The sequence below is a fragment of the Natrix helvetica genome (assembly GCF_964273705.1).
Source record: "Natrix helvetica genome assembly, chromosome: 1".
NCBI lineage: Eukaryota > Metazoa > Chordata > Lepidosauria > Squamata > Natricidae > Natrix > Natrix helvetica.
The window spans coordinates 52,611,217-52,624,287 of record NC_138548.1 but is presented as its reverse complement, the minus strand read 5'-3'; the positions used below and the strand labels follow the sequence as shown (position 1 = coordinate 52,624,287).

Here is a 13,071-nt window from a genome sequence, read left to right as displayed (position 1 = left end):
TATTGTTTGTTGTTTTATTTATTCAGAAAATAAATAGAAACAAAATCAATTGTAACAAATTCAACTATATTTTTTGTTATTCACTTCCCAACTAAAATTCTCACTGCCACGTATTTTATGCTCAACTCAGATATTATCTGACAGTCCAGGTTCCAAAAGAATTAAGAATACACACTACACATGGTGGCTCATACTGTGTGAATTTCTATACTTGAAAGCACATACAGGTTGAAGGATGTAATGGAATGTAGACCCACAAAAGTATTTCTAGATTCTCCATTACTAATCTTGTTAATGCACCCTCACACTCTCTTGAGGAGAGCTAGCTTAGTATGCTATCATCATTCACTTTATTTTAGGGAAAATATTTTTTTTGCATTGGGTTGATTCACAAGAAGTAAAGCAGTATCTTCTTTAGATTTTTTTCCCATTATTTTGATTTAATGGGAAGTGTGCTGTGGTTAAAGTCCTCTATGAGTGAGTAGACTGATTCGATAAATAAATTTTGTATGATCAGTTGATAAATTGGGCCCAGAGGCCTGCTAGTAACCAGTGCAATAATTACAACTGTGGTGTTACCCTGTAATAGTACGACTATCCAGCAATATACCAGCCACATTGGAGATGACCTTTGGAGATGACACAGACATTACAGTTGGCCCAAAAGATTGTTCCACCTAGGCCATGCTACAATAATTTTACTGTGTGGTGATCGGGGCATAAGAGAGCATACTAATTTAGGTAGGCTCTTAACTTGTAGGATTTAACTCATCCACTGTTTATCATTGACATATTTACATAGCGATTTGAATCTTGTATTCTAATTTGTATGGGATGTCATAGGATGATTCCTGGTAGAAAAATCTATTTCTTCATCATGAGTTAGTTGACAATGTAAGTGAATGCATGAACAGGTAAGTAAGTGTGTGTACCTGTCTGATCATTGTTTGATAAATGGAGACAGAGCTGCACAACGGAATTGCTTTGAAATGAAATGGGCAATAAATAAATTTAATAAATAAACAAAACATTTACAAAGTGTATTGGATCTTGAACAAAAGTGTTTTGTGTTAGACTTTACAAAATATGATTTTTGTATTTTGATAAAATGATTGGCCAAATATAATGCAATTTCTTCTACAAATGTTTCAGTGCAGAACTAAAATATGCTTCTTTCAAGCCTTTATCTATATCATTTAGTCAATTGTACAGAATGAATAGACCACTGATCTGAAAAATGTTTTACAGGTTTTATAATGCTCACTTTGCCACTGAATCTATGAATTACCATACAATACCCCTTTAATAAGTGTGGTTTACAGTGTCAGCAATATCGTATGGTATGACTCTCCTTAGAATGCACCATTTGAGATTCAAATTAAGTTTTCATTTGCATGCTTTCCTAGGTAAATAATCTCATATATGTATAAATTGCCTAATGGAACAAAGGCCAGTTTCTTGATGCATTCCCCATTTTTCAGGAAATTTCTGATGCATGAAGCATTAAAAGTAAACAGTGTCCTCCTTTGATTGAAATGCTACATCTCAGCATAGTTTAAGATCTAAATAGGAATCTTACAGATAAATACGGTAATAGCATATGCCAGCTAGAACATCTACTGCAGAGGTATACTTTAATTTAAGCCATCTTTGCCTTAACTGTTCATTCCCACACACTAAGTTATAGTGTAAAATTCAAAATAAGCAAATACTTTGATCATCTTATATTTTGGATTTTTGGATTTACAGTCCCTAGGCAGTACAGCTTAGTGTTCAACATTCACCCTCAATTTTCCATTGCTTATGGCTGGCAAATAACTATCACTTAGGAATGCGGCCGCGCGGGCCATCATAGGAGGGACAAGATACTCCCATATAACACCACTCCTGCGCGAGCTGCACTGGCTGCCTGTGGTTTTTCGGGTGCGTTTCAAGGTGTTGGTTACTATCTTCAAAGCGCTCCATGGCATGGGACCTAGTTACCTGCGGGATCGCATCTCACCTCACACATCCTTACGACCAATCTGCTCTCACAGGGAGGGTCTCCTCCAGGTGCCATCCGCCAAGCAGTGCCAGCGGGCGGCGCCTAGGAGTAGAGCCTTCTCTGTGATGGGCCCAACCCTCTGGAATGACCTCCCCCCCGATATTAGAACTACTAACGACCTCCGCTCCTTCCGACAGAAGCTTAAGACCCACCTGTTCCAATTAGCTGGCTTGACTGATGTATAGTCCCATCTTTAACCTCCTGGCAAACATCTTACTGTGTAATTTTTAAGGGAAATTTTTAATTATATTTGTATTTTAATTTAAATTTGGTACAGCACATTCTACCTCCTCCGTTTATATGTTTATATATTTATGCACATTTATATTTTGTATCTATATGGTTTTTAATATGTCTGTACACCGCCCCGAGTCCTGTTTAGGAAAGGGTGCGGTTTATAAATAAAAGTTTACTTACTTACTTAGGAGATTAAAACAAACAATGTGATTCTTTTTACCACAGGTTGAAATTAAGCCCATATGATCTAGTGCTGACCATCCAATGGTGCCACTTTTAACACATAAACCTACTGGTAATGTAACCTAGTCCGATAACGAAACATTTGGGAACTAAATGGAAACAACCTCAGAGAGCAAACCACTGCCAAAATCTAAAATCTGAGCTACAAATATTTTCTAATGGTTCACATAAACCTACTTTTCAAAGGCAGTATTAAAAAAGGATAATTAAAAGAGAAAACTTCCTGAGAACTCATGGATTTCATCACCAATTGTATGAGAGTCATTGGGGATATTTGCAGTTTAATTATCAAACCTCAGCCACCCTGAGCAGGCACAGCATGAGGATTTTTTAGTGACAAACATGAGAGCAGTAGCAGAAAGGAATAGGATTAAATCACATTCTCCAATGTACTCCAGAAAATCCAGTGTTAATAGGAAAAAGAGCAATGAGAAACATCTTTAGATAGGATGTAACTATGAGAAAGGAAGAGATCTTTATGAATGGCCACCCTATTACAGGCAACACAATGAAGCAGTTCCAGAGTTCAAATACTGCATGCAAGTAATTCTCTAAATAAGATTGTTTTAGAGACAAAACCTGGACTTTTGACCTTTTTATGTAGACAGCAAAATGGAAGACTGCCTAATATCTACAACTGTCATAATACAAAGCTTTCAAGAAGCCTTTCGGTCACTCTGATAGTTTTCCTACAAAAATATTTGTTATATACTTCAAATGGATGGTCACTTACTATTCAAATCCATCTGCACATTGGCATGGAGCCTAACTCCTGTTTTATGAATAGAAGAGAACTCCATTCATGGAATGAGGCTTTTCTCCCTCCCCTGCTGTTGCTTCCTGCCTCCACTACATCCCCCAAATTATTCCAGATGAATGAGGGAGCATCAGGAACCAAAAGTGCATGGCTTCTGGACAAAAAGACAATGTCCAAACCCAAAGGAAGAAGTGCTTTTCATTGGCAGCAACTCAGCTTTGATGTTTAAATCTTTCCATTTTTTAAAAAAAAATAGCTGTTAAAAACTACTTACTCAAAATCATAGTACAAGTTATTCCCTGCTCCCATCATTACTGCATCCCTTAATGAGCATTTTCAATATTTTCCTTCTTGATCTCCTCCTCCCACCCACCCCGAACTCCAAACCTAAGATAATTATTTGGTTACTTTGGCATGCCAATATTATGTAGGAACAAGTTAACCCTAAAACCCCACAGGCTGATTCTCCCTGGTATGACTGCCTTCTGCTAATCATGAGTCAGCAACTGCAAGTTGGTTCCCAGATTCCTTTTCCACAGAAGATCCCTATCTAAAATTGCTATTTAGCCTGGAAGGAAGTTTCAACCAGCACAAAACTGAAATTTGGGAGACAAAGGTTGGTGAAGAAAAAAACACAAAAAAAAGTTTGTTCCAAAATTTAGCATTTGAGACTGATCAAGTTATAAACCTACATTTAGTACATTAACATAGATAGCTGCTTAGCTGGATGAGAGACACAGTAGAAAATACTATATTGAGAGAGCAGTATCTTGCAGTCATCTTCAAAATATTTTTCTGATGTATTAATAGAGAGATGTTTGTTGTCGTCTATGTTTCAAGTCAGACATTCTTTGAAATGTTTCATTGATTTCAGAAGTCCACTTGGAAGAAATGGGACAAAGTTTTATTCTAGCATGGACAAAATTCTGGAAGATGAACAGAAAAAATGTCTAATATAATGAAGATTGTCTAGATGTTTCAGTAGGAGCAGAAGACCACTTATTTCCTGAATGCTATGAAAGTCTGGAGAAACATTTGTAGTATATATTTATAGTGAACTACACTATTTGCTTCAAGGCCCAACTCAAAGTTTTAACATATAAGCCTCTAAACAGCTTTTATAACAGTTGCCTTGAGGCGAGAAGAGTGGCAAATAAGTCAAATAAATAAATATATACTTACTTATTCAATGTATGTGAGCCCAGCTTTTAAGATTCTTTAAGGTGTCTAGCATAAAAAACAAGAACCATTTTATTGTAGAAAAACTGTACCTTTGCTGTAAACTGTGAAACTTGCTGCAAAAAAGGAATTCCTTTCGACTGTGATTCCTAGCGACTTAATAGCAATAGCACTTTATAAACCATTACATAGTGCTAAGCAGTTTACAAAGTCAGCATCTTGTGCCTCACAATCTAAGCCCTCATTTTACTAACCTCAGAAGAACGGAAGGCTAAGTCAGCCAGAATTGAACTTCTGGCTGTGGGCAGTTTGCCTGCAATACTACATTCTAATCACTGTACCATGATGGCTCCCGGCTTTCATAGGCACACATCTGCAGTTTTCTTGCAAGTGTTCTTCTGAGATTTTTTTTTCATGCTTCCAGTCTAATTTATTGCAGCAGATTTCCTAAGTAATCCCTCAGTCAAGTACAGATCAATAATGGGTAGTTCCCATTATTGTGCTTTTTTCTGATATGGTAGACTGTTGTTTCTTGTATAAATTATTTTTAAAATTAAAAATAGAAATGTTTATAAATTTCATGTTTATGCTTTGTGTAAATATTTGTTTTAGAAACAGTCTAAAATATTTAAAATGTCTGCAGGTTTATTGCTAGAATTGGGTCAAAATAAGATGCCTCCCCTCCCCTCCTCAGGTTTATAACCTTGATTATCTTTAGGAAAAAGAAAAGCCTTATTCTGCAGAGTATGAAGAAAAGATTTTCCAATGGGAAATGCATAGAAAATTATAAAGAAATATCTGTTAGTACACCATCTTGCCTGGGACAATTCCTCCTACTTTATCATAAATGCCTATGGCCCATGGAATTACAATGTGTTTCATTATTTTCTTATTCAAGAGTATTTTTTGTGTACGAGAAGTACAGTATATCACCCACAGGCTAATTGCAAATGAAGCATTTGGCTATTACTGTACATGGATCCTCCATAAGGATCCTTAAGAGAGAAGCAGTTGTTTTTATTTCTTGGAAACGTTTCATATATCCAGTAAATTCAGTCTTTCTTTGTAAGCCATTTTTATTATGTAACATTCAGACCTAGGCTAGTGCCACTGGGCTGTTATGAGGAGACTTTATTTTTTGTCATGGCAATCCTTTCATGCTCTATTGCAACATGATCCAGAGGATTAGGGGACTTCTTTGAATGGTAGGTTATGGCTTGTGGTGTAGGGGAAAGGATTGAGAGGGAAAGAGTCAAAAATTGACTGGAAACATTTTCTGCATCTACTGTTTACCCCGATTCAGAAAAAAATGACTTTTTAAAATAGGGTTAAACTCTGTTGACACACACACCCAGAATATGTATAAGTGGTATAACTGTTCTAGTTGAGAATATTGGGAGTTGGAGTCCAACAATATATAAGTGTCAAAGGTTCTTCATACAAGACCAAATTATTCTATTGAACTAGTGATGGCACGACATTTATGAGAAATCAAGTCTTTCTAAACAACCACCGAGTCACAGTACTTGCATGACTGATTTGTTTTCTAATTTTTAGTTTGTTCTGAACATTCAATTATGCTAGAAGGTAAATGCAAACATGTGTGTGTGTGTGTGTGTGTGTGTTGTATTTGTACTGATAAATAAATAAAGGGAGACTAGTATAGATCTATTTCGAGCTGATTAGCTCTCATCAGCTAGCCATACCCTTACTGGGATTTGAACCCAGGCTGTATATATCTTAGGCAGGAGTCTTAGCCACTAAGCCACGGACTCTCTCCTTATCAGTTGAGCCAGGGAAATAGGTATGTATTTGTGTTACAACCCCTGGTATGACTAAATATGGGAGGAAGGTCACTACTCCCTCTTTCTGTCCTTCGGCTTATCACAGAAGACCATGCAGGCAGAAAACCATTTTTTAATTTTTTTTTAATGTTGCCTTTTTGTATTTGTGTTGTGTACTGATAAATAAATAAAGGGAGACTAGTATAGATATATTTCGAGCTGATTAGCTCTCATCAGCTAGCCATACCCTTGCTGGGATTTGAACCCGGGCTGTATATATCTTAGGCAGGAGTCTTAGCCACTAAGCCACGGGCTCTCTCCTTATCAGTTGAGCCAGGGAAATAGGTATGTATTTGTGTTACAACCCCTGGTATGACTAAATATGGGAGGAAGGTCACTACTCCCTCTTTCTGTCCTTCGGCTTATCACAGAAGGCCTGCATGAAGAAACTTCAACAGTTCATGCCTCTTACATATCTTTCTCGGGGAGATAATGCAGTTTTAAATGAATACTCAGTTTATGTGTGGCATTTGTTGTTGTTGTTAGTTGTGAAGTTGTGTCCATCCTATCACGACTCCATGGACAATGTTTCTCCAGGCCTTCCTGTCATTTTCCATCCTCTGGAGTCCATTTAAGCTCACGTCAACTACTTCGGTGATTCCATCCAGCCACCTCATTCTCTGTCATCCCCTTCTTCTTTTGCCCTCAATCTTTTCCAGCATTAGGCTCTTCTCCAGTGAGTCCTTCCTTCTCATTAGGTGGCCAAAGTATTTGAATTTTATCTTCAGGATCTTGAATTCTAAAGAGCAGTCAGGGTTGATCTCCTCTAGGATGAGAGTCCAAGGGACTCGCAGGAGCCTTCTCCAGCACCATAGTTCAAAGGCCTCAATTCTTTGGCATTCAATCTTTCTTATGGTCCAACTTTCACAGCCATACATTGCAACTGGAAAAACCATAGCCTTGACTATATGCACTTTTGTTGGTAGGGTGATGTCTCTGCTTTTTAGTATGCTGTCTAAATTTGCCGTAGCTCCCCCCTCCCCCAAGGAGCAAGCATCTTTCAATTTCTTGGCTGCAGACCCCATCTGTGGTGATCTTGGAGCCCAGGAAAATAAAATCTGCCACTACCTCCATTTCTTCCCCATCTATTTGCCAAGAATTGAGAGGGCCAAATGAGCTGACATCATTATTAACATTGATAGTAAAATAACCAGTCTTGGAAGAGCAGGTCACTATCTAGAGAAAATGCTACAGTAACATCACCAAGTTATTGGGAAACAATCCATATCATTAGTACAATCTCTAGTTTGACTATTGTGTTGGCACTCAAGACTCTCTTGTGAGGACTTGGCTTGCAATTGGCAGATCAGAAGCAAGAGGCTTTAAAAAAACTAATAATAATTGTGGCTGGTGAAGGGAAAGGGAAAGAATGCTTTAGGACTTTATGAAAATGACAAAAAAGGAAAGAGCTGAATTAAACCAGTTCATAATATATAGCCAAAATAATGTACATTTCCATTAAATTTTCAATAAATGGATGGAACAAGAATGAAAATGCTATGATTATGGGAAATACTTGTTTGAAAAGGCTGAATAACATATAAAAAGGAACCTCTCCCATCAAAAGTTTCCAATTTGTTTATTAACTTATAAGTGTCTCCAGATCTATAATGTAAAATTAAATAGTATAACTCTAAATTCTTCTAACAAATAGAGCCAAAAATATTTCATTACATTATTGGGATGTTTTAATTTTTTTAGAAACAAAATCATTCTTGGGCTTAATGATAAAAATAGATTATTACAAAGAGTTCCTCCAATTTTGGATTAGGCTATATTTTTCTGTTACCTTGGATCAGATGGAGGAAATTCAGTTCATTGTTTCAGAAATAAACTATGTCTATTATTAATCAGGATAATGTAATCATTGCATAATATGTTTGAGGCACCTTTTGTTGTAAAATACTATGTACATTTCTTAACATTATAGAACTTGTATACATAGACAAAATAATTTTTATTCAGTACTTCCTGATTATCACAAAATGTATTTATATTTTACTGAATGAATACTATTCAATCAAAATACTGTTAAGTCTTTGAAGTTAAAGCATACACAGGTTCTATGTATGCATGTATGCAAGTGTAACTATGGACACATACACTATTTCTCTTTGTCTCAATTAAATACATTTGGAATAGACTTCAAAGAATTGATAGAAGGAAACCAAAGAAAATACCAGGCAAGCTGGCATTTTACAATATACTGTATGGTGTATCTTCAGATTTAACTTGCCTTGTTTTAAATAATAATTTGAATGATAATAATATTTGGCAATTCTTGAACCAGGGCTCCGCCAAATGCTTTCATAAATATAGTTCCACTTGACTGTGGCCACTGCCAAAAACTAAAGATGCAGAGCTGAATTTTCTGGAATAAATTTGTCTAACATCTTCTTGCTTTAAAGCTTCTTCTTTTCTGTCAATAGCTTCATCCTGTTCATGGCCCTGCTGTTGGTATCTTTTATAGCTGAATCTGAACGAATGCTACTTTTGGTAAATGCTGCAAAAAAAAAAAAAAAAGAGAAGATGAAGCAAATGAAAGTCGTCATTTACTAAAAAATAATAAAATAAAAAAGAATAGCAATAGTACTTAGACTTGTATACCTCTCTTTACAGCCCTTTCTAAGCGGTTTACCAAGTAAGCAAATTGCTCCCAACAAACTGGCTCCTCACAACATCTTTAAATGAAATGAAACTAAACAACGTCATCTAGGCAATGTTAAGTATCCTATTTGAGTTACGGTAATACATTATACTTGGAGTTCCACCCAGAAGCCATAGATTCTTATTTAAATGAATAATCTTGATTTGTTTCAGAGCATAGTTCTTGCCATTTACAATCTTGAAAGCTCTAAACCAACTTATAGCTCAACCATGAACCTTCTGGAAGAGATTGTATCTAGAGGTCATTTTGTGTAAGATTTCTGTTCTCAGAGGTGACAGAAATAATGAGCTGAAACATTGTAGGAAAATAATGATGTTAGTTGATGATAGCACGTTTGCAGACTAATACATTAAAAAGAATAAGGTCTTATGAACTACAGTTAATCTAAAACTGGTACCAAATTATCATTGATTTGAGTGGGCCTTGAGATTATTATTTTTTTTAACAATTTTTTTTATTGTTTTTACAAAAAATTCTAGGAAAGGGGATGATGGGTGAAATTACAAATTTTGACAGCTACATTATGCAGGAAATGGCACTCCCCCCAATTCTCATAACTTCCACTTATTAATACATTATATAGTTACTACTTAGCAATATTTTGACAGGATATTTTTACCTTATATTTTCAAGTAATTTCAATCTATTTTACATCAAACAGAAAAATTCCCTGTATTAGCAATTGCATTATTTTTCTAATTCACTTTTGTGATTTAAGTTTTCTCAGTGTTGCCTCTTCTCCCCCCACCGGCAAGGCTCCAGCACCTCCCGTGTCTTGTGTATCCCGTGTGATGTCATCGGGTTTATCTAGGAGCACTTTGTTTTTTTCCATGAAGGCCTCAGCCTCCATAGTTGTATTAATTCTAACTCTAGTGTCCTCCCAGAATATCAGCATACCTTCTGGCAGAAGCCATCTAAACCAAATCCCTTTCTGGTATAATTTCTTCGCTAAAAGTGAATATTTTTTTCTTTTATCTCTAACTTTCTTTGGGATTTGTTTCAGGATGACTATCTCTCTATCCTTATATTTTAACACTTGCCCCCTTTGTGCACTCAGAATCTCATCTCTTGTAGTCTTTCTAAGAAATTTAATGTGAACCTCCCTTGGAACATTGTGTGTTCTAGCATATGCTGAATTGACTCTATAGGCCAGGTCAATATCCCATCCCATCTGTTGTCTGTGTTTTTTAATATATTCAGCCAATAGCTTTGTCATAATTTCCCTCAAATCTTCATCAGCCTCAATTACATTTTGAAATCTAAGAAAAAAAGACATCCTTTCAAACTCCATTTTTATCTGATGATTCCCAAGTTCTTGGTTTCCTCTCTGGACCTCCCTCACCTCCCCCCTCATCCCGGCCGTCCCCTCCTCCAGAACTTCCAGTCTTTGCGTATTTTGAACCGTTCGGTTTTGATTTTCTCTGAGCTGTTCGTTCATTTCTTTCAGTTGGTTCTTCAGTTCCTCCTGCCCCTTTAAGATCTTTTGGAGCATCTGTTGAGTTAAGTCCTCCTCCGGGGCCTTGGGCTGCAACAGAGATGTTAATGTCTGTTGCCCACTAGGGCTGGACGTTGAAGATGTAGGAGCAGAACCAGCAAAGCCTGGTTTCCCAGGTGGTGGTCTTTTCGGTGCCATTTTAATAGAAAAAGCTCAGAGATGTCTGTGTCCATACAGTAAGAAGGCAGCTGACAAAGTGGATAGCCAAGAGAGATCACGAGGCAGGCAGTCCAGACAGATAAAGACCTTTTCTATAGATCAAATCCAAACAATAAAGTCCATTGATCCAAGTCCAGGATATAGTATATCAAGAGATATCTCTGAGTGTCACGGAAACAAAGACAAAATGCCAGCAGTTTCTGTGGGTGGAGTCAAATTTCAAAGTATATGAAGATAGCGGAAGTGTGCCATCTTGCCTTGCCAGTACCAGGATCAGAAGGCAACAAACCAAAAGTTTTTAAAGTTTTCAAAAAAAGTCAGATCATCACCTCATTTCCACAATTGCAGCAAAGTATTTATCTGCTGTTTGCTATGAGTGTGATTTCATTCCAAAGCTCTCCCCCCTCCTCCTCCTCCGGGGGAAGAGAGCAGTTGAAAGCCGCTTTTCCAAGGGGGGGGGGGAAATCCCACTCCCTCCAGTCACACTTCCCAGGAGCAGATTGAGCGCTTTAAAAAGCTGGCAATCCTTTTTTTTTTTTTTTGCAGTCAGAAGAGGGAACAGGGGGGGGGGAATTTCCACCTCACCACATTGCAGCTGCAGCCTTCCAATCGTCGAATTCGCCCAGCTGCCTCAACACGAAAATGCGGAGGAGCATAAAAGCTCCCCGCGCCTCCCCTTTTGCCTCCTGGTGCCTAGGGCAATGCAGGGAGCCCCCCCTGCGGCCGCTGTCGACGCAGAGGACCCCCCGCTAGCCACCCCCTCAGCAGGGGCCCCTACGAAGCTCCCTGTGTCCCCCCGATCAGGGGGGAGCCCACCAAGAGCGTGCGGGGCGAGCGAAGCACGCCCATCGCGATCCACAGCCGGAACCGGAAGTCAAGTGGGCCTTGAGATTATTGTGGTATCCAACTCTGGACTTCTAGGCTGCTGCTAAACATTTTAAGTACTCACCTTTGATTTGATTTTTTATCAATGATTGGGGTTTTATTGATGCACTACTAAATACACTGTTGCTTAATTATATCTCTGCTTATGGTATTTGAAATCCTTAATTATTGCAAAAGTTGGAAAGAGGGATTTTATCTTATTTAGTATGTTAACAAGTAATTATCTATTCTTTCTGTACAAAGCTTTATCAACCAAGAATTTCTGGTAGTTTACAATAAACTGAAATATCAATTTAATATTTGCCCAACTAAAGACAATTACATCTGTGTAAGTTTTAGCACAATAGTTTCCATCCAATTAATATTTTTTTCTTCAAAGTGTTTTTCCTTCAAGTGTGATTTTTTTTTCATTAATGGAAGGTTGATCTATTGTGACAGGAATTGATTGACCAACTTGTCAACCAAGCCTGACACTGTGGGCTATTAATAGAAAGATGGTTCGTAAAATTGAAATCACCACTCTAAATCTCTACCCTGATATGCTGAAATGATATTTGAGATCCTACAGCAGCATCCTGTTGAAGAGAATACTGTTGTCCAGGATAGAACTTTTTATATAGATAGGCTTGATAGACTTATGTTTTAGTTTTAGTAAAAAGAATTCTCCATGGGAGTTGCTCGTACCGTATAAAAGGGCAACAGCTTTGCGATTTTAAGAGAATCTGTTGATAGTAACTTTCACATCAAACTTTCCAAAGAATGGGCATGAGAATACCCATGGACAACATGATTGCTCCAGATTGGCTGGCTGATAGAGTTATGGGAAGCTATTTCAAAGAGTTACCATAATAAAACAAAATGTCCTATAGGAAATCAAGCTGCATCTGTTACTGACTTATGCATAGCTTTGAAAACCTGTTCAAATAAAAGGTATTGTTATGGGTCTTCATATTCCCTAAAGGTTTTTCCTTAACTCTTCAAATTTATCAAATTTTACATCATATTAGACAAATTAACAAATCAATTTCCATCCTCTTGATCCCTGGCCAAATACAAACAGCTATAGGATATGGGCTTCACCTCCCTATGGAATTGAGGTTGCCTACAAAGTAACTAACTTAATTTAGGCTTTCTTAATGAGGCATAAATTACTACAGATGGAAAGATAATAACTCTGAAGAGCAGGAATCCCACTTCAGTTATAATTGAGTATTGGCAACCTCATGCTTTTTTATACATAGAAGCGGGAATAGAAAGAAACTGTTTAAATGTAGTCAGGTCAATTGGAGAATGAAAACCAACTGAATTATACATGGCAAACAAGCAAGTTACCTATCTACCTAGCATTTCTTCAGTTTTTACAGCTATTATCCATAAATGCATGATGAACACAGTCAATGGAGCACTAACCAATTTTGGCTTCCCAATACTTTTCTGTTATATATGTATAGATATAACCATTTGGTTTTACTACGTCCTTTGGAAAACATGTACAAAATAGAGTAACCGCCACCATATTTACTGCATAAAGTTAAAACAGTTTTTAAAGCCAAGAGTTAA

General features: G+C 37.2%; 1 protein-coding gene across 9 annotated transcripts in view; it reads right to left on the bottom strand.

Annotated features, from left to right (window-relative positions):
* Positions 1–7,887: 7,887 nt before the first annotated feature.
* CEP128 (centrosomal protein 128) overlaps positions 7,888–13,071 on the bottom strand; it is a 208,963-nt gene continuing 203,779 nt past the window's right edge. For all 9 annotated transcript variants that reach the window (XM_081935596.1, XM_081935594.1, XM_081935593.1 and 6 more), the window contains one exon: positions 7,888–8,807. In XM_081935596.1, coding sequence (XP_081791722.1) covers positions 8,707–8,807 — 101 coding nt within the window. In that variant the 3' untranslated portion in view covers positions 7,888–8,706. The remainder of the gene's footprint in view (positions 8,808–13,071) is intronic.